General features: G+C 50.9%; 8 protein-coding genes across 8 annotated transcripts; 5 read left to right on the top strand and 3 right to left on the bottom strand.

The window, feature by feature from the left end:
* Positions 1-1,086: 1,086 nt before the first annotated feature.
* On the top strand, positions 1,087-2,992 carry N7458_006942 (uncharacterized protein; the record flags this gene model as incomplete). The annotated part of the gene is made up of 5 exons (XM_056910324.1): positions 1,087-1,241; positions 1,314-1,781; positions 1,844-2,547; positions 2,609-2,713; positions 2,778-2,992. 5 exons carry the CDS (start codon positions 1,087-1,089, stop codon positions 2,990-2,992), a joined length of 1,647 nt encoding a protein of 548 aa, XP_056766028.1.
* Positions 2,993-3,412: 420 nt separating this feature from the next.
* N7458_006941 (CocE/NonD family hydrolase) lies at positions 3,413-5,683 on the bottom strand (the record flags this gene model as incomplete). The annotated part of the gene is made up of 8 exons (XM_056910323.1): positions 3,413-3,496; positions 3,557-3,886; positions 3,946-4,320; positions 4,372-4,970; positions 5,026-5,132; positions 5,187-5,265; positions 5,327-5,411; positions 5,468-5,683. 8 exons carry the CDS (start codon positions 5,681-5,683, stop codon positions 3,413-3,415), a joined length of 1,875 nt encoding a protein of 624 aa, XP_056766027.1.
* Positions 5,684-7,242: 1,559 nt separating this feature from the next.
* On the top strand, positions 7,243-9,465 carry N7458_006940 (uncharacterized protein; the record flags this gene model as incomplete). Its single annotated transcript, XM_056910322.1, has 5 exons — positions 7,243-7,346; positions 7,400-7,513; positions 7,582-8,266; positions 8,340-8,591; positions 8,674-9,465. The coding sequence occupies 5 exons, from the start codon at positions 7,243-7,245 to the stop codon at positions 9,463-9,465; spliced, it is 1,947 nt and encodes a 648-aa protein (XP_056766026.1).
* A 643-nt stretch (positions 9,466-10,108) lies between these two features.
* On the bottom strand, positions 10,109-13,139 carry N7458_006939 (glucan endo-1-3-beta-glucosidase; the record flags this gene model as incomplete). Its single annotated transcript, XM_056910321.1, has 2 exons — positions 10,109-12,834; positions 12,896-13,139. 2 exons carry the CDS (start codon positions 13,137-13,139, stop codon positions 10,109-10,111), a joined length of 2,970 nt encoding a protein of 989 aa, XP_056766025.1.
* Positions 13,140-14,305: 1,166 nt separating this feature from the next.
* Positions 14,306-14,542, top strand: N7458_006938 (uncharacterized protein; the record flags this gene model as incomplete). Its single annotated transcript, XM_056910320.1, has 1 exon — positions 14,306-14,542. One exon carries the CDS (start codon positions 14,306-14,308, stop codon positions 14,540-14,542), a length of 237 nt encoding a protein of 78 aa, XP_056766024.1.
* Positions 14,543-15,864: 1,322 nt separating this feature from the next.
* N7458_006937 (aminotransferase-like domain-containing protein) lies at positions 15,865-17,555 on the bottom strand (the record flags this gene model as incomplete). Its single annotated transcript, XM_056910319.1, has 3 exons — positions 15,865-16,312; positions 16,504-16,889; positions 17,058-17,555. The coding sequence occupies 3 exons, from the start codon at positions 17,553-17,555 to the stop codon at positions 15,865-15,867; spliced, it is 1,332 nt and encodes a 443-aa protein (XP_056766023.1).
* A 2,124-nt stretch (positions 17,556-19,679) lies between these two features.
* N7458_006936 (uncharacterized protein) lies at positions 19,680-22,449 on the top strand (the record flags this gene model as incomplete). The annotated part of the gene is made up of 2 exons (XM_056910318.1): positions 19,680-20,252; positions 20,335-22,449. 2 exons carry the CDS (start codon positions 19,680-19,682, stop codon positions 22,447-22,449), a joined length of 2,688 nt encoding a protein of 895 aa, XP_056766022.1.
* Positions 22,450-23,649: 1,200 nt separating this feature from the next.
* On the top strand, positions 23,650-27,051 carry N7458_006935 (ankyrin repeat protein; the record flags this gene model as incomplete). Its single annotated transcript, XM_056910317.1, has 1 exon — positions 23,650-27,051. The coding sequence occupies one exon, from the start codon at positions 23,650-23,652 to the stop codon at positions 27,049-27,051; it is 3,402 nt and encodes a 1,133-aa protein (XP_056766021.1).
* Between the last annotated feature and the right edge of the window lie 12 nt (positions 27,052-27,063).

Raw genomic sequence — 27,063 nt, 5'->3', positions numbered from 1 at the left:
AGATACATTTTACAATCGTCCTCAACTAAGTGAAGTCTATTCAATGAATGATCTGCACTAAGGCCTCGGCAGTGGGGCTCGAAAAGAGATTGTCAGTGTTTACTGGTCAAGGCGATTTCGAGAATGCCTGTATATCCCCGGAGCATTCCAATATCAATTACAACTTGAGAAAATCCATCAGTTCACCGGAAGCTACTCTGACTAAGGAATTCGTTCGACATAAATCACGTGTCATGTATCGTTAACAAATCACAATGCGAGTAGAGTAAGCTATCATGTATGCTACCATGTAGACTCTCACGGATTCACCTTTTCTCTTCGCCTCTCCTTTCCTTCACCTTCCCTCCACTTTCATCGTTTCAGGGCCGATGCGCGCGCTGCGTCTTCCAGTTTAAATAAGGTAATAACTATATCAGGACTAGCGCACCATGTGATTAGGGCGTGAAAGAGCATCTTTATGTTTTCCGACATAGAAGGCGATAACGGTCGCCACTGTAGATCTATGAGACTAATTTTACAGCAAAATTCCCATCAGAAACTCAATCAGTGCTTGATGTCATTTCATTGTTTGCCCGCTAGCACATCCAATGATTCTCCTGAAATCTGCTACAAGAGACAGCCAGAAGTACTTTCTGAACTGCCCTCATCATTTGGAAGAGCTCATACTATAACTCGTGCGCCTGGTTTAATGAATCCTCTTATTTCGCTTGCGACGCCTCAATCCCTCGGGGGCGACCCAAGACCTTGGATAGAAGCGTACAGGTTAAGTGGGAACTTTCGCTTCCACTCGGCCCATCTATTGACCTGATGTTTACTATAGAGCGTCTCATTACTGCTTGCTACAGCACTGGCTAAGTTTGATACTCCAAAAGTTCCGCGGAATCATTATAATGTCCAATCGATCAAAGCCGATTGGGTCACTCCGCACCAACTCTAATTCCCCAGGTTCCCCACATCCCCCGCACCCCGCAAGCCCTAAGAACTAACATACTGTACAGTAGATACATATATCCTTGCTATATCACGCTTGACATGTTCGATGTGCTCACATTGACTCATTCAGTATCCACACGTGTAGATTGAACAATGTCTCATCGTGCGAATGAGCTGGAAAGCTCTGCCATCACTCATCGCCATCATCCCGGTGAAACACTTGGACATGTCCGACTCCAGGATGAAGTCACTGGTACAACACTTCTCGTACCCCAGCCTTCGTCCGATCCTAATGACCCTCTCAACTGGTTGGTTTTTTCCGCATCTTGAAACGCCTTCTACCCTCTCGAAATACGCTGACTTCAACTTCTCAACAACAGGTCCAAGGCTTTCAAGATATACGTTGCTATGCTGACTTGTGTAGCCCTGACCTGGATCAACTTTTTTGCAGGTGGCCCTGGAGCAGTTTTAGTTGAAATAGCCATCGACCTCTTTGGTGTATATCTGCCCGATGTGCACAATCCTCCCACACTCTCTCCGGTATCAATTGCTGCGTTCTCATCTGCAGTGAGCAAAACCGCTTTACTCTTTTCTACAGCTTCAATGGTGGCCGGCGTGAGCAACATTTTGTGGGTCCCACTCGCTGTCAAATATGGCCGTCGCGTGGTATATACTTTCTCCTTCCTGATTTTCGGGCTCTGCTGCATATGGTCAGCGCGTGCCACCTCCTATGGTAGTCTGCTGGCTTCGAGGATTGTAGCAGCATGGTTTTCTGGCAGCGCTGAGTGCGTTGCTCCCATGACTATCGCGGATATCTTCTTCCTTCACGAAAGAGGTAAAATGACGGCGTAAGTAAAACTTCACGACCATTTGTTTCACGAAACATCCATATTCACAAAATGTATTTTAGCATGTACTCGGCTGCGCTGTCGACAGGGGCTGCATTTGGCTTATTGATCTCTGGAATCATGTCAATCTCGCAGAATTGGAGAATGTTCCACTATCTGTGCGCTGCTCTCGTTCTAACCACAACGGTCTTGATTTTCTTCACTATGCCGGAGACCGCATATCAAAGGGGTGTCAGTAGAACCGAGGAAGTAGTGAATGAGAAAGTTTCTAGATTGGCTCAGGTGGAGAATGTCGAGGTGTCCAACACACCCAAGAAATCATTCATTCAGCGAATGGCCTTCAACCGTGCCCCTATCACCCATGAGAGTTTTTGGAAGATTGCCCTCCGCCCCGTCATCATCTTTCTCTTACCACCAGTCTTCTGGTCGACGGTCTCTTTTGGAATCGGAATCGGAATTTTCGTCATCCTGGGCACCACGGCCGCAACGGCCTTCTCTCAGGTCTATAACTTCACAGTCTGGCAATTAGGATTAGTCTGGATTGCAGGTATTGTGGGTAATATTTTGGGTATACCCTTCGGTGGTTACTTCTCGGATTGGGTAGCCAACCGTGCAACGTCGAAAAATGGTGGCGTTCGAGAGCCAGAGATGCGTCTTCCCGCCGTGAGCATCGCTATGATCACCTACCCAGGATCACTTCTCCTTTATGGTCTAGGGATTAATTATCAAGTTCACTGGATGGTTCCTACGCTGGGGATATTCCTGTGTAAGACCTTTTTCTTCAACATGGGTTGAGTGAAGTGAGCTCGCTGACCTTACATTTGCAGTCTCTTTTGGAAGCAGCGCTGCAATAGGTATCACTGTGGTCTACACAATCGACTGCTACCGGCCGATTGCCGGGGAGGTTGTTGTAAGCCAGGTCGCTTTTAAATGTAGGTTCGTTTTCTAATATTATGTAATCTTGGAGCGTGAAATGAGGACTGACTGGATCTCTAGCCTTCATCACGTTTCTCATGTCCTTCTATGCGAACCCATGGGTGGACCGGGATGGATATGCAGGAGCATTTGGCGCCATGGCGGCCTTTAGTTTTGTCATTCTGGCGTTATGGGTCCCGCTCTACGTCTGGGGTAAGCGTATTCGTCATGCCACTCTTAAAGGGCGTGTGATGCGACTTGTCCACTGGGATTCGGACAGAGAGACAGGCGAGTAGACCTCGTGCGACATAAAGAGGTTGACGAGGATACTACTCTTATTCAACTGGAGCTTTTTACGGGAACCTCTTGTTGTAACCCAGAGAAGACAGACCTATTTTCCTTTAAACTGCAGCCACTTAATTGAATTTTCATATTTACAATTTCTTTCTAAGGATCAGTACAATCTCCAAAACCTATGACGAAAAAGAGTCAGATATCAGCTTTACGGAATGCAGAACACATCAGCGATATTGTACCAGTTATCGGGATACGAACGACTATCAACAATGTTTTCAGAGTAATATATGGGTATTTATGATATAACCTTTTTGTGTTGAATAACAATTTTGACCAAAAACCGAACTTTACAATACTTAATCTCAAATGTTGAATTCGACTGAATCTTTTTTCTAACAAGTAATCTAATGGTTGAGAAGTCAAGCCGCCTTGATCATGGAGCTCGACTGTTTCACTGCTCTGAGGAACTGGAGGAGTTTAGTGGAATCAACGAGCGGAGCGTCCTAGCCAAATGCGGCGGTTCACAGCTGTGAGCTGTCTAAGTAGCAGATCCCTTATTGTACCGACAAGGCAATAATAGGAACAATGACCTTGGAGTCATACTCTCCACCGAAATAGATTGTATGCCGGCCTTCGTTTAGATTATCCAGCTTCTTATCGATGTGGCTTGGGAAATCCGAGCTTGTATCGATGAAGCCTTGGACGCGGAACAGAAGGCTCTCTCCTGCTTCGAAGTGAATTCCCATAGGCCAAAGAGAGATTTCAAGTTTCACGATCTCGCCTGGTGGGACCTTATCTTCCTTGTCATGTGGATGGTACGGAATCATGGTTGTGCTCCGTTCCGGGTCCTGGGCCCTATGGGAAGCCCGCAAAATACCGGTCGGTCCAGTATACTACAGCAAAAACCTCATCAGCACGTTCTTAGCCTGTATACTTGAATTTTGCTGCTTACCTTGACGGTCTGTGCCATTGGAACATCGTATTGGGTATTAACACCCTCTGGCAGAGATTCCCATGGAATATTGACATGCTCTAAGACGTCGCCGCTTTTGCTCAGTTTACGGATGGACACATAGACATCCATGTCATCCTTCTCCTTGCATGACATCCAAAGTTCAGCCTTTGAATGGCCAGCCAGGGTCGTGGGTTTGTCAAAGGTCAGAACAAATTCAGATGGCTTCGATTGGTAGCTGTCAGCGTAATGGGCGACGAAGCTCTCGTGGGCTTGCAGAGAAGTATCCAGCTTTCCAGAGTCCCGCAGGTAGAGCTTGCGATATTCGGTGGACGGGATAGGGTAGTTTTCAAATGGCACATCCCACATGGGTCCCTGTTCAAACATATCAGATGGCTTCTGGACGCTTCGATTATCTCAACTTACAGGCTCGAAACGATTTCCATATGTGAGAATGGAGACTCTAGCCCTGGGAGTTTCCTCCCACCCATTTTTGATGCCCTTCAGGTACCGATCGAAGAACCGTTGCAGATCATCGATATACCTCGGGGTGTAGAGATCGAACCACTCCTGGGTCGGGTGGAAGCGGATCCATTTGTCCCTTGAACCGGCCTGATTCCAACCTCTCACTGTACCAGCTCCGTGATTTCCGGAGGAATAGCTGACAAGTGCATAGATAGGCAATGTCAGACCACTGGTATCGTAGACTTTATCCTCCCAATAGCCGTTAAAAAGAGGCCACTTGTTGAGCGCTTCGCCAATGTCTTCGCGTTGATTTCTACCGCGGATTGTTTTATTGAAGATGAACGAGGCAAAGTTGTTCTTTGGGACACCACCACGGCAGATCAAGTCACGATACTTATCGGTGAACCCTTCCCAAGGTGCGATACACTTGAGCGATGGCGGTTTCTCAATAGCGGTTGCCCACTGCTCGGTTGCCAGCCAGGAATTGCCACACATGCTAACAGCACCATTGCACCAAGATTGGGCTGCGATAAATTCGGCAGTATCGTAGCCGTCCAAACCTGCCTGCTGTTAATAACCGCTGTAATTTCTTTCTGATATTGAACAACATCATACCCATCTGGCTTCCTTCGATATAAAGATTGCCTTCGCTGTCCCAGGTACCTCGGATGTCTACGTTAACAATTGCATAGCCCCGAGGACACCACTCAGCAGGGTCGGGTCTATCCCTTGTGGTCAGCATGTCCTATCCACGACCTTGAGCAGGACTTATTTACCCTTCAAATTTCTCGAGACCGGATGTAGCGCTCTCAGGTAATCCGAGTCGGAAGGGGATATTGTCAAAAATACGGAATCCTTGCAGAATTATCACTATCAGATGTGGCTCACACTCGGCAGGCAGCTGAAAACTACATACCGTGTCCATTTTTACCGTATGGGCTCACGGCCAAAATTGCCGGGACCTTGGTATCTGTGACGGGCCTGAAGATGTCGCAGTAAATCTGAGGGCATTAAGTGAGTATACTTTCTGCAGTGCTTAGCCGAAGATTGGGCAAACCTTGGCTCCGTCTCGAAGCGGAATCTCGACCACTTCGTCAAAGATGGTTTCCTGGTGGAAGGGACGCCTGCCCTCTGCAAATCTCCAGCCAACGGGAAGTGTTCTAGTGTTTCTAGCCTGCTTCTTGTAGGGATACATATTGGTTTCATCCTCAGGTTGGTTGGTTGGGGTCCATGGGATAGGAAATCCCCCAAAGTCAAGCTTAGGTCCGGACATGGTGCAGTCAAATGGGCAGTGTAGTCGAGGAGTTTTTCTCAATGAATAAGATTCTCCAAACCCTTGGAGGACTTTAGGGATGCTGTTTTGAATCATTGGGATATTTGTATTTGGCAGACAATTGCAAGTATCAATGTGCGACAACCACTTTAGCTTCCGCGGAACTTGAAGCAATTCCGGTAGGGTCGGAATCTTGCCGCGGCGACTATTATAAGCTTACTTGCTATGAAGTAAATTCAGTCAAAAGGTTCCATGAGAGTATTCCTAGCTACTATACTACTCAAGTCTATCCAGGCAATAGAAATACCGGCATATCTACCAGGAATGACCATGCCCGAATATAGAACAATTGGGAATTGAGCTCAGGATAAATGGCGGATAAGCTTCAACCAAGGCATTCTTTTGTTGCCTTGACTTCACGATTATCTCCTGAACTAATATGGTCCTCTTACTACTTCTGGAGCTTGGAGAATGCTTGATCTCGAGAATACCTAGGTGTGTGACTATGCGATGGCTATATTCACGGGACGCGAAGATGTTCAAGCAGCTCTAAGAGAAAGGCATACATCATGTTCAGTAATGCCCCTCATGCGATGTGACTAAACAAAGGACATGATACATTTCGTTATATTAATCAAGTATGTAGTTCAAATTTCGCTTTGGAAATCATACAATGTTGAAGGTAGGTATTCCCACCCCCTCTTGCTTCTTTTGTGTCCTCCTTGCTTTTCAGACTTGGTCAACCCAACCTCCGTCGCCTTTGGTATTCTATGTAGTGAATATTATGATATAATTCTTCCATATTTGAGGATGAAACATGTTGCACAGCGGTCTATAAATGTGAAAGGTATCATTGAACATTTCAACATACCAAGAACGAGACCGGTCTTCAACCAAATTTGTTCCTATGTAGTTGCCAGGAGTTCAAATCAGCCCCAGCCTTCTGTTGGTTGGTTAGTCAAGTGCTTAAAATTGAGTATCTGTGGGAACAGCCCAAATTTACTCGTAGGGGATTCATGGGCAAACAAGAGTTCATAGTAGGGTGGGTTGTACTCGACTATATGCAGGAAACCGCCAAAGCGGTGTAGGGCGGCAGGTGTACGTAAGCGGCAGACGGAAGGACTGTTTATCTCCGAGATCCGAAGACCCTCATTTAACCATCTCCATGACGCTTCCTTCGCAGTCCAATCAAATCAACACCGCTTGACGTGCCCTTTGCCGAACTAACCGCCTGGCATTCCATCTCGGTAATTGTGGCTTCTATTATTTGAACCCAAACCCTTCTTTTATCGCCATCTGTGCGGGGTAAGCTCCTGCTCCGTTGGCATGAGTTGCTACAGTATGGAGTACCCACACCTGCCCCACGACTCTTGTGGAACCCCAGAATCTGTCTGAGTACCCATTGGTATATGCCATGAATGACTAGGCCCCATCCGTTATACCGCGTGAGGAGTGCGGGGAGCGCAGATCTGGTGCCATTCTAAAAAGCGCATGAAGCGGCTCTTCCTCGTAATCATGTCTTCCGATCCTTACCTTGATTCTTCCCTCCTGATAGCAATATGAAAGCTGCCACATCATCAGCTCTTATTCGGGGTAAGAGGTCACCGGATGCTCTTCGGGAGCCCCGGCCCCGAAAGAGGGAGAAATATGCAAAAATGGCCTGGTCAGTCAACGTTTCTTATATAATTCAATTGCTAGGCCGCTGACCCTAAATAGCTCCCTATGCAAGGTCCGAAAGGTCAAGTGCAGCGGGACCCAACCGTGCGGCCGTTGCGAGGAGCTTCGTAGCCAATGTACCTACAGCGAACCGTTCCAGCCCGATGCTGCTGAGTATGGCCCCCTGAAACTGAACGATTATCATTCAAGTCGATGGTGCATTGAATCTGATCGTCAAACAGTGGCTTTGACCCACAGCCAGCCCACAGAGACCCTGAAGTCACAGTCCTGCGAATGAATAAGATCTGTGACCAAATGCAACAATCCATCGGTCGCTTTGGTCTCAATTCTCCAGCTCCCCCACGTAGGTCGTCTTGTCTGCAACGAAGACAAGAGAACGATGAACTACCACAACCAACTAAGCCTCTCACCCCTACGGATCCCGGACACACTTTGAGCCTTACGCAATATGCTATGAGAGAAAGGGGCCTGCTATCCCCTCCACACTCTGAAGCTGGCCCTCCTCCGGCTATGCGAGACGACTTGAAGTTCCCCGATGCTTTGATCAGTACGCTGCAAGCTGCACGATCCTTGTTGGAACTCGGTCACGCCAATGTTGCTCAGCTTTTTACAATATTCAGGGACGAGGTTTATCCTTTCTATCCCTGCATCAATTTAGAGTTGGGCAATGAAGCTGTGAATGCTGTCTTTTCACTGTTCAAGGATACTTCCCACGGGGTCGCTGTCAACGTGGATATGATCGATGTGGAAATCACAAAGGCGGTTGTGGCAATTGCCCTGCTGCTCAGAGATGACACACAGAGCCCTTTAGCCTCCGATCTTGAAGACCAGTTGATTTGGAGCGTGGATTCTTGTTTCGATCAAGAGAAGCCCCAGATTGAGGATATCGTCATGTCAATATTATTGGTGAGCTACTCACGCTGTATCCAGTCACCCACACCCTCTACTCACCACAGGGAAACTCCTGGCTCCCTCGCAGGCAATCTATCTGAGCCTCAAGCAAAGAACAGTCAAAGCTTGGCGAATAGCCGGAGTGGCTTCCAAACTGTGCCTCGAGCTTGGTCTCCATCGGGAGAGATTCTTTGAAGATTCTCGGGTACCCCCACAGCGGATCGCCGACTGGAAGCGTCAACTTGCTTGTGTCTATCGCCTGGATAGGCAATGCAGTTTCTATTCGGATCTACCGTGGACACTTCATGAAAGAGAAATAAATGTGTCTGCGCTCACCATTGTATGGGGCTCTCCATCAGCACAGTTATCCATGCAGCTAGAATCTCATGACTAACACTCCTGCCTCTTCTTTCTCTGTCCAGGAACCGCAAGACTCCTATATATCAACCATGATCTCCCTAGACAGAAACCTCTCCGAGGCATGGACTCTCGTCAACTCCCCATCACCTCAATCTAAGAACAACGGGGAACGGGCAGAATTCCTCAATTTCCAGCTACAAAAGCTTATCGACAAAATCCCGACGGGGGACTTCAAGAATCTAGAGCCAACTGTGGCCCCACCACCATGGCTACAAGCTGGTCTGAAACGGTTTTGTCATCTTCGCGTGCACCACATCAAGATCCTCACACAAATATGCGCATCCGGCTCAATAAGGGATTCAATCTTGAATCCAACCTCAAGAAATATCCTCGTCAACGCAGCCGTGAAATCAGTCGATCTACACTTGGAAATGGTCAATGCTGGCGAAATCAGTCCACTCCTGTTGCCAATAATGATGAAATTGCTTCTAACTTCTCTATCTATCATGATGTTTGCCGTCTCGCACTGCCCCGAGGAGCATGGGTCACTGTGTAGCAAGCCCTTCCAAACAGCTACCCATATCCTCAGTGACGCACAGAGCTTCGTCAAAGACCCAGATCTTAATATTTGCGGTACTTTGCATGTGTTGGAGAAGATTGTCGAAGCCAGCCAGAAGCGGTCGGCGCCATCGATTAGTCGAAAGGAAGAGATGTACAACAGTGTCTATCAGGGAGAAACCTTTGACGAAGGGAACGTTTTTGAGGAGCTGCCCACGCCGGACTCGGAATTCTTCTCTATGTTGGGAAGTATGGCAGCAACGGATATACTTCATATGGGTAATATCTTTGGCTAATCGCTATATAATGGATTTAACCTGGCGACGTTGTTCCTGGTCAGGTATTTTTTCCGTGAATATTTAGTGCCTCCACTCTCCAGACTCTGCACAACTTGCATAGTATTCTCGAAGAGCTTGCCCATTGTCGCTAGAGGATAAATTTACACTACTACGACATACACCGTAAGAGATGGTCAATACTCTATTCAGAGCAGTGTACAGCTGAGGGAATATAGGCCAGATTGTGCTAACTGTGATTGTTCTCATTGATTGAATCATATCTATTGGTGACTATTCATAAAAGCAAGAAAATAAAACAAAAGGCCCTATTGGCCAAATAATGTTTTCCCGTGGTATCAAATAGAATCCCGAGATGCAAACCTCCCAAAGAGCAGCCCTGTCATCCCCTACTACTTTGCGTTCATTTTCATACCCATCCCCCTTCATCCCATGCATCCATGACAGAATAGTCGGCAGTACCAAAAAGCCTAGGAAAGAGAAGTAAAGTGACAATCTAGACCTTGGAGAAGGAAGAGCGGTCCAGATGAGGTATAGGACGCAGGACTTGAATAGGCATAATAAAGATGGAAATCATTAAACAGAACGAAGGATGGGCTAAGACCATCGAAAAGAAAAAAATTCGAGAGAAAGGAAAAAGAGTCTAGACAGATTGCTCGAAAAGGGCGATGGTCGAGCAGAAGTTGCTCTTGTTGGGCTTCTCGGGAACCATGCTCTTGCCAGCAGATGAGGTCACCATGTTAACGGCAGCCTTTGTGCTGAGACCGTAGATATGGACATCTGAGCAGTCAACCTCGACCATGTTCTCCTGGCAGTCCTCCGTGTTCAGGCATGTCTGCGCGTAGTTCTCGAAGAAGCTGTACAGACCAGCACCGTAGATAAATAGATCAGAGGTGTTCATCACACGCAGACCCCAAGACTTCTTGCAAGAGTCGGTCGTGCAGGTGGAGAAGTCAGGGTCGTTCCAGGAGTCTTGGGGCGTGAAGGGGACCAGCGCGGTGGGGTTCGACTGGTAGTAAGGAGTCTCGGTCTGGATCAAACCCATGAAGACGTTCGCTGCGTTCGAGACCTGGTAGTTGTACAGCTGGTGGTGCTCGGAGGCGGTACCCCATAGCCACACAGGGCCTTGAGACTCGACAAGCACGCCACGGCCAGTATAGATGTTGATCTGGGAGTGATCGGACAAGTCAAGCTCATGGTCAGCGGTCCACATCCAAGAGTTCTCAATGTATGCGCTGGCCGTCTCAGAAATGTGCAAGAGCAGGAATGCCGCGATGCATTCAGTCTTGGGTGTAGTCTGCTGGGCCGGAGTCTTGGGGCAAGTATCACTCTGGAGGCCAGTACCAGCGGCGCCACCAACGCGAATGTGGACGTCCCACATACCAGCGGAGCCCTGCGAGGTGGCAGCAACATTCCACTGCATGAGAATAGCGCCAGGGGCAGCACCCTTGGTGGTGATGATCAGGTCACTTATCTCAACGGATCCAGATTCGCCCTTCTGACCAACTTGCACGGCAGGAATAGGGTTTGTCTCATCCTGGAACTTGGAACCGTGGGCCATGATCATGGGCCAGACTTCACCAGTGATTTTGATATCCTTGGGCACCTTCAAGGTCGAGGTGATCACGTACGCGCCGTGATCGAAGTACACGACCTGGTCAGCGGTGGCACTGTCAAGCACCGTCTGGAGAGCAGCGGTATCGTCTGTCACTCCGTCACCCTTGGCACCAGCAGACTTGACGCTGATGAAGGAAGAGGCAGGAAGGTTCTCGTAAAGAGGCTTGGACTTTTCGAAGACGGCACCGCCGTTGAGAAGGTCGCTGGGCTTGGAGCTAGCCTTCATGGTGCTCTGTGTGCGAGCAGAGGCGACGGCTTGGTTGGCATCACTCTTGCAGATACCAGAACCACTGCTAGAGCTAGAGCTTGAACCGGTACCCTGAGAGACAACAGCGCTAGATGTGCCGGATGCTGGAGTTGACTGGGCTACAGGGACAGCGCTAGAGGTTTGTACAACTGGAACAGCCTGGCTAGTCTCTGCAACGGTGGCTGCCTCGCTGGATCCCGTAACAATGGCAGCAGTGGTCTCGCCAGCAGCAGGAACGGCGGCAGTGGTCTCCTCGCTGGCCGCAGGGGTCTGGGAGGGTGTGACAGGAATCTCGTATGTCTGTCCTAATGAGCCAATGAAAGCAGACAGCCAGCTGTTGTCCATGCCAGGAAGACCAGACAAAGTGGGGGTAGAGATGGGAGTAGCCTGCGTTGCGACCGAGCGATCACCGGCATCAGTGCTCGAAGGCAGGATGGGAGTTGTAACCTGGGTATTGGTGCTAGCAGCCGCGTTCGTGGCGAGAGTAGCTGCACTATTGGTTGCAGCACATGAAGTCACAGTCTTGATGACCGTCTTGACAATGGTGACAACCTCGATATCGACATTCTCCTCCGCGGGACGGTAAGCGCGCTTGGTAGAACCGGAGGATAAAGGAGTATACGTGTTGCCCTGCACCCAGCTGTCGACGACGGCCCCGCCATCCAGGATAGTGTGGCCATCGACGCCGGCCACAGCGACGGAAGAACCGGAGAAATCGACATTGTCAAGGACGAGAGTACCACCACCAATTGGGATGCTGTTCTTGGTCCAGGCAGTGACGATACCAGTTGGGGTATTGGTGAGCTGGCTGTCGAGCATCATGACGGAGCCAACAGTCTGGTTGGACGGCGACGTAGACATGTTCAGACCGACCTCGCAATTGTTGATATTGACAGACTTGAAGGTCCAAGCCCAGTTCCAGTTCATGTAGATGGCAGTCTGGCAGCCATTGAAGGTCAGGTTGCGAGTGGTGAACTGCTGGTTACCGAGGAACATGCCGTAGTTACCACCGTTGAAGGTCAGGTCTGACATGAAACCGCCAGATCCGTTGTCCATGAAGATACCCTGCTGCTTGTTGGCAGAGCCACCACCCTTGATCATCTCGAACCGGAGGTTCTGCAAACTAGTAGCCTGACCAACTTGCCAGTGAATACCGGCACCGGATCCCTGGGGCATAGCAGTAAGATCAATGACGAGATTGCGAATGGCACGGAAGAAGTTGTTCTGGTTGGTATACCAGTTGTCGCCATTGTCATCGTAGGGGTCGGCATCAATAACTGCCATGCCGGAGAATGCAGCGGCAGCCTTGATCACGGGCAGGTCAACTGCATCGCCGACGATCTGAGTGTAGTAGTACTGGACGATGGGCTTCGAAACGACATAGGTACCAGGTGGGAAGTAGACCAGTGCAGGAGTAGTGGTAGAGGAGTCGCAGCCCTTACCGCAGCGGCCACCAGACGAGATGGCCTTGTTGATGGCCACAGTGTCGTCAGTCGATCCATCACCTGTTATCGAATTGTCAGTCATTTGCGATGAATACATGTCGTATATCTTGCCGCGGCTTACCCTTGGCACCAAAATCCTTCACGTTACGGAACACTTGATAGTCGCTGTTGCTAGCGAAGGGCACAGTACCCTGGCGCTCGATATTCGCGACCCAGTAGCTGGAAGCAGCGCGCTTCGACGCAGCCAACTCCAGTGCGTTTAGAGCAGGGGTCACTGGAATGGCGCCAACCAGGGCTGTCGGGATACCCAGTAAGAGAATGAGATGGGCCAAGAGCATCATGATGGAAGTTTGGAAACGCGCCATCTTCTAGATAGCTAGTTGCTGAACCTGCAGCGAAACTAATGCGTCTTTCTCTTTTGTTAAAATGGTCAGATCAAATCCCTATGAGAGAGCGAAATTCAGTAACCAGTACTGATGAGTGTAGTAGCGATCGATGAACAAAATGCAGGACTCCTGGCGACGCTTGAACCAGCAGCGTCGGCAGTAAATTTGGAAAAGAAAATGCGAGTAGTCAAGAAGGAGCGATTTGAAGGAGGTAGCAATTGGAGATCGCTTTCCCAGGCAAGAAAGGAGGGATGGAATGCGAAGTCCGGTCCGCTCTGGTAATCAAGGATGGTCGTCTCACTGACTCCCAGCAAACTGAATGTATACTTCGACCCGCGAAGAAAAGGAGTGAAATAGCAACAATGGGCATGAACAAAGGGAAAGTGCCCAGATGAAACCACAGGCAACACCACAAATGAACAACGAAGAGAATGTCAAAAGAAAGGCAGCAATCAAACAAAGGATCCAAGAGAACAGAGAAATAAAAGAGAATCCCTCGAGATGCCGGCGGCACTTACCTTGTAAAGTCTCGGACTAGGTTTGGTGCCTCAGCGTATTTCCGGCGTAACCTGCTCGTATCGTCCCTGAATCACTTGCCGCGGGGCCAATCACACACCACAGCGCCCTGTAATCCACCAGCACCGCCCAATCAAACAACCCCACAGACGTAACGGCGCCGATGTTTGAAACGCGATTGTCAAGGATGAAACACTGGAAGGAGGCGATCGCAAAGCCGAGTGTTGCAGATTCACTGGTGGAAACAACCCACCGGGTCGGGAGACGAGGTCGTCAAATGAGCAGGAGTGGCCACGGGCTCACTATTTCTTTAGCTCGAGGGGTCTAGCCAGGTGCAGACCTTGAATATGGACGAATCGATGGGCTAGTCAGTATATACCAGTATATACTGTCTATGCGCAGTGGAAATGAAGATCTTAAGAGAGCCAGCCCAAAACAACAAGATTGGGTAGAAGTCAAGAAAAATAGGGCAAAGAAAGGCTCCAAACCCGAGGTCTATGGGGTCTCTACGCGCTATATACCAAATACCAACGCGGTGTCTGCCAAAGGGATCGCGATCCCTCCGCCAAAACAGGGTATGCCGGATCATCCATTCCATCCATCTGGAGGTTCTCAGCTGCCCTGCCCGCATGGACATGGGAGCTGTCGTGTCGGATGCCTCGAGAGGCGGGGGAATTATTTTCCCTGGCACATCTTCCATGGCAGCAATGTCCGGGATGTGGGACGGCGCGAACACGGCCAGCGCGTCTGGTATGTCCCCCCCTCTCTCCTGGTATAATTCCCTTGTGGACAGTGGTGGAGCCAAGTTAGCCAACCCTGGTTACAACGGTGACCGAATGGGAGAGAGGGACGGAGGCCAGGACTGAATCATTTGATTCGAGGATTGGGAAATCAATCAAGGGAAAGAAGAGCAACGGCAGTAACAGCCGTCGCAGCACTGATGACAACCGTGCAACTGCCGGCTTAGAACGCATGCGCTGATGTCCATTCTCGCCACGGCCAGTGTTGCTAGTGTTGCTGGGCACTACCGATTATGCCATTGCCCGGGACCCTTCTGCGTCGCTGAAAGACGACTCGCCAACCGCTGAGTCGTGTCCCGACAACGGGATCCTATCGACTAGACTCTCCGCTGTGAAGATCGGTTGTCAGGGATGCAGGTTGTTATGGATGAACATTCCAACGCGGGCAACGGGAGGGGAGATTCCTGATGACGACGGAGGAGGCTGTCAATGCCAACCACTCGCAATGGAATTTTCATCCAAGGGGGCTAGGCAAGATGCCTCTCCCACGCCCTCCTCCTTGTCATCCATGATTCCCCCGGCTGTCTCGGGCTAGCGAGCTTCGGATGGAAGGTGCAGATACGCCATCTGCATCGGGCAGATCATCACGACTGGCCAAGCTTTTACCAGCCCCTGGGCCTTGGGAGGACCCGCCCTCGCCGAATTGTGGTTTAGCTCGACTGCAGGTACGAAGTGCTCGCTTTCTCTCCGAGCCAATGATGTTGCAAGGTCTCTGGGATCCTCGTCGCAGGAGGAAGATCTGTGTTCGTGCCTTACTTGCCGTCCTTGTACGAGTTGATACCCTCGCTGGAAGTTTGGAAGCACTCACCGTAAACAATCGTTCCAAGGGTCGGAAATAGCCAGGGCTGACTAAGCCATTCCATTTGGGCATTGTTCGGCGTACCACTGTGAATGATTGAATCGTAACCGGGATCTTGGATAGATATAGTCGAGTACCTTGGTCGCCGAACCACAATTGATTGGGCCACGTCGAGTCGATCGCTTAACCGTGGTTGAACCTGCAAGCGATCTCAACTCGTCGTGAGCTTTGTGGCACAGCACTAACATTTCGCACCGCACAATATTACACCAAATCATCCCCTCAACCATTCTACAACGATTATACTGGCTGATATCTCTCGTTTTGGTAATCTCATGCGACTCGGTTCCTAGTATGTCTAATCTCGTCTGGCGGTGGCGGTGGCGCCGGGAGGCCATACTCATGATGAGGATATATTGCTTCCTAGGCTTCAAATGCACCTGCCACGCGTCCTCGCCCACTTTTTATTTCTCTCACCCGGGACGGTCCGCGCACTTCCGATCACCAACCAGTGCCAATTTGGCTTAACTTTCTCTTTTAGGTAGTCCAACTACAATAAGCCAGTGACCGCCGCAGCAAAAATTCCAAGCTACACAAGCGCATGTTTCAGGACGCGTGCGAGCCTACGCACCCCCTCGGTCAGGTGACGCGGCTCTTCCCACGCAAAGCAAAGGCGCAGGCAGCCAGCGAACCGGTCGCTTGGCGGCTGTGGGCTCCCGGCCTCGAATAACGTGCCAGGCGCTAAGCGCAGGTTTTCCTCCTGCTGTGCTCGCTGCACTATATCTGCCGCCAGCAGTGGCGGTGGCAAAGTGATCCAGATGAAATATCCACCGGCAATGGTCTCGGATGGTGAAGCAACCATCACCCCGAGTGGGACCAGGTCCTCTTGGATCGCTCCTAGTAAAGTATGATACCGCTTTGCGTATGCAGGCTGCAGTGTTTGTTGGATGTAGGTGTTTAGAAAGCCGGAGGGGAGTAGTTGATCAATGATGGTTGAACAGAGTTGAGAGGGGGCGCCGCCGGAACGCGAGGAGCCTCTGTAGAAAGGAGTCGTTAGCACATGAGATGAATGTTGCACACGAATATTGTATTTGTCAGTAGTGTCGTCCGCCCTTCAACTGCCCAAAATACAGTGCGTCCAAAATAGTCTATATATATAGCTCTGACTCGGACGAATAGAAATATGTGGAAAAGAAGGGACAGTAAGCAAGAAATACACGAAACATACACTTGTGATAACCCATAGGCCACCTTTTCAGATGCTTCAGCCCATCCAGTGCGGGCCCCAGGACCGAGCAATTTACTGAAGCTGCCATTGCTTATTGCGTGGCCCCATTCGTCGACAGGGCCACCGTCTAGGTAACGATCCACGTCCACTAAGCGGGGGAGGCACGCGTGTTCGGGGGCAGCCAGCTTACCCCCAGGGATCGCGGACCACTGGAGGAAATCGTAGACATCGTCGGTGACCAGCAGCGCATCGTACTGGCGAGCTAGTCGGACCAATCGTTCCCGATGGTCCAGAGACATGATCTTGGTGGAAGGGTTGGCGAATGTAGGGACGGCATATATGATATATTTGTAGATCTTGCGCCAGGGCCGGGGTGGTTTGAATTTCTGGCGGAAAAGAAGAAATATATTAGTCGAGGCGCCAGCGATTGTTTTCTGATTCTTATCTGGGATAAGTTCAGTAGATGGTGAATGTGACAGCGATGCTCAGTCTGCTTCTGCTTATCAAGAAGGAGATACAGACTGGTGTATCAATTGTCTATTTTAGGTCAATACCGGTTCGGTGTTGCCCTCCGCATGAGCCTTCTCTTCAGCCGCACGTAATCCGCTCGCCAGAAACGCTAGATCGATCCCCTCTTCATCCTCGGGGACCCCTCGAATCCGTCCAGCAAAGCCTGCATCATCCATGATACGGCCAGCCAGATGGTAGGTCGGATCGACCATCCACACTCCGCGCGTGTACACAGGGTCAGTGAAGACGGCCATGACACATGCAAGATTCTGGCTGGCCCCGCCAGTGATGCAAATGCGCCCAGACGAAATTGGGTCACAAGGCTGATAGAAGGCACCCAGCCATTGGGCCACGTGGGCGCGCAGAGGCTCATAGCCTTCATCGGGCCCGTATCCCAAGGCTGGGTTGGCGATGGAGGGGGTGGTGAATACGGTCGTGGCGGAGCGGAGCAGGTTGGGGGCGGGGAGGAGCGCGGGGTTCGGCCAGCCACAGAGTAGATCGATGGGCGGTTGGTTGCGCTGTTGGTTGGGGGGCGCAGTCATGACTGTGGGATGAATATTACTGGGTGGAGGAGGGCGGCGTTTGGAGGATCTGGAATTCGAGGTGGTAAGCGCGTAGGGAAAGATGCAAGTGATAACGTCAGTCGAGACTTGATATGATGGAACCGCGGGCCTGATTGACAAACGCCGAAGGGTGGACCGGGAAACGCGATTCTTTGGGTGAGGGGAAGAAAAGGCACAAGGAACGAAGAAGTTGGAAGATGACGCGATCGGGTTAAGGTTTCGCTGTATTGAAATGGAGGAAACCATCTACCATGAATATTCTTTTTTAACGTATAAACAAGAGCCTCTTGGAGGTATATCTTTGGTAATACTGAGGACATGGACGGGTTCCGAATGGTTCGTAGCACACAGTCTATGGCGCCAGGCTGCTACGGTATATGGCCCAAGACATATGATGCCATGTTTTGCGTCAGATTAGTCGCAGTGCTCTCATCCACTCACTACAAAATGGAACTTAAAAGCGACCATAAGATTAGGTTGTTATTTTCGCTAGAGGCGTACACATGTCCCTTTAGCTCGGATGGAATTTTAATAATCGAATTTATTTCGCAATTCTCCTCCTAGGTCCCGTCCCTTTTCGATTTGCCTTCCAACGGTAGTCCAACTACTAGCGCCAATTCCCAGTAAAATTCTTCCTGCATTATTATTGACTGTTGCTCCAGTGCCAGCGCACCAAATACTACTCCATCCGCCAGAGTATTCCGGAATCCCGGAGTTCCCCCTGGTCGGATCGAAGCGGCAAGCGGCAAACGTAGTATATCGACCAGACCCAATTGGATGGATGGATCAATTGCCATTTCAAAATGGAGTTGTGAGTGAAGGGAACCAAAAAAGCCATTGCTGCTCGCTAGTGAAATATTACCTTGCTGCACCGTAGTACTGGAGTACAGACAGCAGTATGTAGGATGGACATACTGTAAATCGCCCTTCTCCTAATTGAGACAAGTGGGCTGTCGTGTCATACTAGACTCAAATACTCCGCCGCCAGGCCGCCAGGCAGACATTTGATCTGTCGAGGCGCAATCTAATTTTCACGGCTCTCGGACTTCTGTAGCATTTCACAATAACCAGTTATTAATCCGCCCTTGTAAACTAAGACCGAACAGATTACCATGATGAGCCAGGCTAGCCATTCAAGTAAGTAGAAAGTTCATTAGCTCCTGAGTTCTTGGGTCCGGAGGGTACCTAAAAAGTGTATATAGTACGGTAGTATAAAGGTATTATTATTATTATCTTCGAGATCACCAGACAGCTAGGTTCGTAAGGTCGGACTATGTCCTGATCATCAGCATCGTATCGTGTACCTACAGTGGTAACATGCTAAGCATAGTCTTGTCCGTTCTCGAGCATCGGACAGTCAGCATGCACAAGGGCTCTTGGGGGCTCATGATTCGTATGTTATTCAGGTTTTCGCACTGCAGGGCTCCACCGCGACACAAGCCAAGGAACCCCCATCGAGCCGGAGCTGCTATTATTGGCATGGACAAGGAACCGGATCGAAGGCCCTCCGTTCTTTAGTTTTTGGATTTTTTTTTTTTGGAATTTTAGTTTTTACTCTCTAAAGCCTCCGAGTTTCTCAAGATTTTGAACTTCATGGGAAAAAAAAAAAAAATTATCAATCGCCTTTTGTTTTGAAACGCCCCCTGAAAAACAAACGTTGAAGCTGCTCAAAGTTTCTTCTCTTTTTCGTTTCTCTCTCTCTCTCAACTCCTCCGTCTGTTTGGGTGCCCGTAGTTCATCCATTCTCTCGCCGTGTCTCCCTGCCATTCTTGCAATCCCTCCTGCCGATCCATTCCCCGAAACCCTCTCCTTTACCACCTCAATCACAACCTCGCCTCTACTGTACCATCAGGCCCTGCTCTTTCATTCCTCCTTTCCATGCGTCGCAGGGCTTGATTGTTTCCCCCCTCCCCTCCTGCGCGCTCCGCCCGGCTCTAACGTGGTCCACTCTTTCGACCCCAAAACGAGCTCGCTGGAACTCTCGTCTCTTTCTCCTGATCTCCGAGGTGCTCAGCACACACTCGTTTCCCTCTCATCCCCCTCCTCTCCCTCCCCTCGCCCAACCTCTTTCTCCTCTTGCTCTGAAAGAGCATCCGAAGAAAGATGTTGTCAGCTCCCGTTAAATCGGCGAAGCGTATCTCCTCCCTCTTTTCGCTGGGCTCGCACAAGGACCAGAATGCGCCCGGTTCTCCGATCTCGCCGGGGTTGAATGGCTCCTCAGATCTATCTCAGGACAGGGGGCGACGAAGCAACTCACGACCGACTCGACATGTATCGACTCCCAATGCGGTATTCTCAGAACCAAGGACCGTCCCGAATGCCGGTCCCGTGGGTTTCGACTTCGAAAGCCTCCCGCCCCCACCATCCTTGTTGGCCGTCAATCATGACCTAGCCGTCAGTGCACCCAGCTCGCCCACCGATGCTCGCCCGCGAAGCAGGGGTCGCGACATGACCCGACCTTCCAGTTCGGCCGGGTTGGCCATCCCGGGCTCCACACCAGACTCCCGCCCGGGCACGCCATCGAAACGCAGAAGTTGGATGCCGGGGATGATGGGTCGGTCGCGAGCGAGCTCGGTGGACAAGCGGATGCCCACCCCGGTCTTGCCAAGCGCCTGGATCGCCGGGTTAGATCAGAAGGTGGCCTATGACATGGAGCCTCTGGCCAGAGGTGGACAGGTACGTGGGAGACGGTGAAGAAAGAGGCTGTATGGAAACCAAGCTCCCAGGGTGCTCCTGCTAACGATCCACCCGCTTTCAGATTGCCGAGTTGTGGAACGAAGAAGGCGACACATTTGTCTACCTCTTCCCTCAGAACACTGACCGGGCGCCTTCTTTCAAAGTCGACTCCACCATCTTCGCCGAATCACCGTCTCTGACATACCTGGCTCGTGGTACCGACTCAAGACAGAGTGGCTTGGAGCAGCATACACGCACGCTTTCTCTTCAGAACCCAATTTCACCGCCGTTGACCCCGCAGGATCGGTTAGCAGACGACGACGACAATGATAGTTCAGGCAGTCAGCGGATGGCATTTGTTGATGATGGCGCTGATGAAGTTCAAGAGCTGCACCTTTACCTCCCGATTCCTCTGAACTGTGACGTGTCCAGCCCTCACTCGAAGGTCTCACAAGAAGATCTGGAGACTCTGCTCTTGTTCCGCAACCTGTTTGCTTTCCTGCTGGGCCAATCCCTCATTGCGACCCCCAAATCTGGATCTCTCTTCAGCATCTTCATGGATGTGGCTGTCCTGCTGTCAAGATTCGAATTCTCCAACCTGGATGGATCCAACTTTGGTGAAACTGCCACTTCCAGCTTCAGCAACTACTGCGACGAGCTGCGCCTGGCCGACGTGCGAAAGAGCCGTGAGAAGACTATTGAAGCCATTGTGTTGGGTGAGCGGCTTCGCTACTACCCGCTATACCTGGAAGGATTCGTGCACGGTGTTGGCAAATTAGATGAGCTCAAGCAGCTACGAAGCCCCAAATACAGCTTCATTCATCCGATCACCCAAAAACGCCTGGAGCGTGGCTTTATCGACTTGGATACCCGTCTGCGGGGCCTATACGGCAAATTGGAGGACTTTGATTTCCCCTCAGTCTTCTCCGGTTTCGCGAACTCGACCTCCTCTGAGGAAAGCAAGATCATCCGCTTCAAGAACTGGAAGACCAGTTTCCAAGAGTTCCGCCGCTTCACCATCAACTACTACCGGAACAAGTATGGTGCATGGCCACCCAAGGCTCGCTCTAAGAAGAATGCCTTTGAAGAGAGCGGACTCAACCGCCAACTCCTTCTGGACTTGTATCGTGATTTCACTGATCTGTATGATCTACTCGTCGACCGCACCAACCTGACCACCCGCACCATCGACTCCTCCGGTCCCGGTGGGGACCCCTCGCCCACTGACCCCCAGGCTATCCTGATTCGTGCTCTCCGCCACGTGCTGAGTGAGTATGACCGCAGTACTCCTCCTGTTGCGCCTCCCATTCCGTTCGATGTTCCTCAGATGCCGTCCGTGCAAGGGCTGCACCGTAAGCCTCTGGACGCTAAGAAGGAGGCCAAGTACCGTGCCAAGAAGCTCAAGGCTTCCGACATCAACGCCGTTCTCATGGGCTCGTACACTCGTGAGAGCATGCGACCAACTCCCTTCATCGAGAGCTTCACCCAGTTTGAGCGACGATGTGCCAACGGCAAGAGCGTGGATGACCTGCTTGAATTGCGATGTGGGCAGTGGATCTTCCTTTACGCTGTTCTTCAATCCCTACCCATGCTGGTTGTGGATGTTCCCGAGGTTCGCTTTACGGGAGGTGTCGAGTACTTCCTCTGCATTGCTCCCCGCGGCGGTGCACCCTGGATTCATAATGACACCAAGACTGCTCGTGCCTGGTTTGGTGTTGCTGGTGGTGCTGGTGTGGTCAGCCTGCCCTCGGATGTCGTCATTAACGGTGTTGAGGGTGTTTACCGACGCAGCCACTGCTGGCAAGTCGCCGAGCAATGGGCTGAGGCCGGCGCTCTTATCGAGCCCCCGATGGTCGAGGATGCATACGGGGAAGATGAGTCCTCCATCTCATCGCCCTACCAGGGCCAGCAGTCTTCTGCGGGGTCTTCATCCGAGCCGCACCCACCTTCGATGCTGGGACACCCAGGAGGTGGCCTTACTCCACCACCGCCGGCCATTCCTCGCACTCGGTCCCCGGGTGCTGCCCAGCGCGCTGAGCACCGTCACTCGATCTATCCGGGTCTGGAGGCTTTACCACTTCCTGCAGGTATTGCCCCCATTGAGCCTCCTACTCGTCCCATCAGCCGCTTCAACCCGAACATGAGCTTTGACGATATCTTAAAGGAGGTCCCCAAGAAGGACAAGAAGAAGCACTAAATGCATTTGGTGCTTTGATCTATATGTCGTTCCTCCTTGTCTCTGTGACTCAATGGAATGATGATGATGTTCTTGTCACCCCCGAGTTTCGATTTTCTCTCTCTTTTTGAATTTCTTTCTTTTCTTGATTGTCTGTTAATAGGCGCATACTCGTGACATGGGTTGGGACTGGCGCGATGCACAGGGATGCGAAGAGGATAAAAAAGCAACCTTTTAATTAAGCGGGAGAGAAGCATGGAGAGCGGACAGCACCGTCATAATTATTCAGCATATCAGCATCAGCATCTCCGGAGGGTGGAACCCGGGGTCTCTCTTTTTTTGTTTCGTTTCTTTTTTTTTTTTTTTTTTTTCTCTTTCTTTCCTATTCTGTGTGCTGGATTCCCCCTACTTCTCGTAATTGGTTTGTTCAGAATTGTCGGAGACTGCCCGATAGAAAATAGAGATTCTAATATCTGCATAATGGAAGGCTGTATGAGTATTGGAGTCTGAGTACTTCTTCAATAGCGGTTGTGTTTAGTGGTAGATTTTTGTATTTTTTTTGTCAATGTAGACAGCGTCCCAGGACGTGATTTAGTTGCGAATGTTGTCTTTCTACCCCTTGGAGGCCCATGAACCATGGAACCATCAGGTCCACCATGAACTGTACCAATGCTCCAATATATAACTCAAGATTTACAGTTTAAAAGGCCAGTCATCTTCCCTAATCCAAAGTCTACCCATGAGAAACAGGTCTTAACAAGATGAGGATAACTGCCGAGCGGGCTGTATTTCGTCGCTCCAACGGGCATCTGCGCTTATCTTCCACACACTAACGGGTGGCGGCCAGCCGCCAACAAAAAGGGAGGCAATACGAGGCGCAGCAGCCACTGGTGCGACAGACAGAGTCCAAAGAGAGACCCCGTACTACTCCCTTCTAGACTAGGGTGACCAGACAGAGAGATCAATCTGCCCCAGTGCAGATCGTTTCCTTACCTAATGAGTGTCCTCGGTCCCTCGAAGATCTAAATCTCCTCTCCGTTCAGACTGTCTGTCCCAGGACATCGCGCGCGGGGGTCACTAAATTTCGCCAGCCTCGGGAAACAAACTCCCGTCCACGCACAAACCAGAGGACGATGGAATAATAACCCACCCTATCGATCTATATCTACTGGCCGACCGTCGGAATCCAAGATCAACCCCGTCCAGACCCCCTCCCCAAGCATGGCCCGGTCCTCCAGCATGGCCAGTGACGGCCACGAACGCCTGGAGCCACGCCTGCTTCGGGCAGCCGAGAACGACGACACCGAAGCCCTCCGCACGGTAATCGCACTGGCCCGGGAATACAACCAATTCAGCGACAATTTCCTGCGTGTGGCCGTCATGCGCAGCGCCGAGCGAGGCTCCGTCGCCGCGACCGAGTTCCTCCTCCAACTCGGCGCGAAAACAGACGTAACGGGGAATCGACCGTCACCGCTGCTCCGCGCCGTCGAGCGCGATCACTATCAGATTGTGCGCCTGTTGCTGGACCACGGCGCCTCGCCGGATACTACTGATAAGGAGGGGCGTACGGCGCTGATGACGGCGGCGTGGAAGAATCATGCCGATATTCTGCAGCTGTTGATTATGCGCGGGGCGAACGTGAATGCGAGGGATCATCGGAAGCGCAATGTGTTGCACAATCTGGCAGCGGATAAAGAGTGTCGGTGGGGATGGGGTGATGAGATTGTGACATTGCTCTTGAGGACGGATTGTCTGGTTGATGGGCTTGAAGGGCAGGATGATTTGGGTAGGACGCCATTACATTGGGCTTGTGCCCAGGGAAACTGGAGACTTGCAGACTTGCTGTTGACCAGGCCGGACGGGCCCAAGGCGAATATTGATGCGGCCGAGTTGAGAGGGAAGACAGCGTTGCATATTGCGACTGCGCATGATAGGGCGGATATCATTCAATTACTGTTGCAGCATGATGCTGCGGTTAATGCTTGCAGTGATGGTGGATGGATGCCGCTTCATAATGCATGTGAACGAGGGTGCGAGGCCATTGTTCGCCTTTTACTTCGTGCTGGGGCGCATATTAATAGCCAGCTCTTGAACGGCGTGACCCCTTTGCATCTCGCGGCGCAGGGTGGCCATACAGAAGTTGTCAAGTGTCTGTTGGAGCGACCTGATTTGAAACGTCGAGTTCGCGATACCTTTGGCAGTACGCCTTTCCTGCGAGCGGCGCAGTTCAAGCGCAAGGACATTGTTTTGCTTTTGGCGCCGTTTAATAATGTTGAGTCTCTGTCCGAGGATGTGAAAGGTGCCTCCGCAGCCTTTGATGCCACCGTTGTCGACTTTGGCAATTTCCACAATGAGAATCGTGTCAAACGGATGTCGGTCTTTAACCTGCTTTATGGTCGAGATCCAGAGAATCCTCGCAAGCAAGCCGTGACTACGGTGCCGGCTGATAGCCGTGCCACTGACTTTCGCTGGATTCATCTTCCCGCAAATAACATGGCTTGGGTCGAGGCACTCCTCACCAAGTCATTCATTGAAGAAGGTGCGCATGATGTTGATGGTTTCAAGGGTCTGGAGAAATCCTTCAACTATCAGCATCGCGGACAGAAGATACACTCACATTTCATGCGGCCCCTATGCCAGCATACCCCTCGCTCATCTGAGCGGCGAGACGAAGAGAAGCTGGAGAGGCAGCAGTCAGATACTGCACCGTCCGTCATGACGGATTCCAGCTCTACCTCTCGCAAACCAAAGGGACCCAGCAGCAAACTTGACCGGGTAGACTCTCATTCGCACGATGAAAGTAGCGGAGGTGCACCGGGAAAGAAAACCAAACAGAAGAAACCCGGCAAATTAGGAAGCAATCCAGGAACCCCCAAGACAGAAGGGAAAAACAAGTCACCATGGGGGCCGACAGAAAAACAACCGCGCTCTCCTCATCATTCTTTGAACCTCTGCCGGGATCCTCAAGCTGGCCATAACTCGGCCTGCAATGTCTGTGTGTTCATGCCTTATCTGCATTTTGAAACTGCGGAGCGCAGACAAAAGATGCAAGAAGCGATCCAGCGGGCTGAGATGTTGAGTTTCCAACCCAGTGGTATGAAACGAACTCGCACGCGTGATGAGATGCTGATCGATGCGCATCTGTCCTCCTCGACGACCTCCTTGCACGTCCGTCGAACTTTGGACCAATTCTACTATCCAAACATTGATACCCAGAGCCGTGACCAGGATCAAGTGGTATATCGATACCAGACTAAAGGACCTGGGCGTGAAGGGCCGGGCACGGATCCTAAGATCTTCATGGTTGATCAGCTGTGGATGTGGGTTCTCGGCACCAACCTCATCGTGACCAGTTTCCCACAGCGATGGGACCAGCCGAAGAATGATCCTCTTAATGTGCTGGACGGGATCATCGAGGACATCAATTCCAAGACGCGAGACCCCGTGAGGTCGGTGTATGATCTTGCTATTATCATCACCAATCGATGCTCGGGTGTGTTCGACCGTCACCGTCTCGGTGATGACGAGTATCAGTTCCTGGACATGTTTGAGTCATCAATTGGTATCGCCACGGACCGCGAAACGCTACTTTTCAACCGCTTCAATCATGCATCCGTGCAAGCATCTGCCTGGCTGAAGAGTCACCGAAAACTGAATCCACTGTCGCACAGCTCGGCCCGTTCAATCACCGGCCGTGATACAGCAGAGGAAATCAAGCCATCCGATGACGAGGACTATTATCTGGACGATGGCCAACCGCTGTTTGTCGACCGTCTGCTGGATATCGGTGAAGAAACCGATCTACTGGCAGAAACGAAAGATATTCGAGACGAATTAAACATGATCCGTACTGTGCTGGATCATCAGAAACATGTCCTGGTGGACTTTCAAGATGTCATCTGCTCGGTCTACCTGGCCCAGCAAATCTCCCAAGTGGACGTCAAGAAGCGCTTCAAGGATCAGCAACGCATGATCGACATGCACCTGAAAGATATCGATCGTATGGATAAACAAGCCGAGCGTATCTACCACTCCATCACGGATCTACTCGACCTCAAGCAAAAACACGCCAACGCCTTCGAGGCTCGTTTCGCCCGCGACCAAGCAGCGGGTACGACACGGCAAAGCAAGACGATTATGGTGTTCACCATTGTCACAATTATCTTCTTGCCGCTGTCCTTCATCACATCAATTTTCACAATCAACATGAAAGAATTCGAGAATTTGAATCTAGGATATGTTGCCCGATATACCTTTGGCATTGGATTTGCCATTTCAATCCCGCTTATTTTGCTCGCACTGTCCGTGGATGATATTGGAGATTTCTTCCGATCGGGAACACTTCGCAGTCGAAGTTGGTTATCTCGCAAAGACAAACACGCTCCTGCGGTTGACCGTGGCGAGGGCCAGCTCCAGGCTCTTGAAATTGAAAAGATTATCAGTCTGGCACGGACAAGGAGAAGCGAGGAGCTAGAATACGGGCCAAGCCTGCTGCCTATTTCTACTCGTGGCTCGGGAGGTCATAGAGCCCCGGCCGACCTTTATGCCAACGGGTTAGGCACTGGTTTGGTGCGGAAAAGTTATGAAGTCCGCCGTAGTGTGGAATACAGACCTTATACATGATGATATGAGATA

Source organism: Penicillium daleae, assembly GCF_028827525.1.
Source record: "Penicillium daleae strain IBT 16125 chromosome Unknown utg000006l_segment0_segment0, whole genome shotgun sequence".
NCBI classification, from domain to species: Eukaryota; Fungi; Ascomycota; class Eurotiomycetes; order Eurotiales; family Aspergillaceae; genus Penicillium; species Penicillium daleae.
The sequence above is the reverse complement of the archived record's forward strand: the minus strand, read 5'-3'. Positions and strand labels throughout refer to the sequence as shown.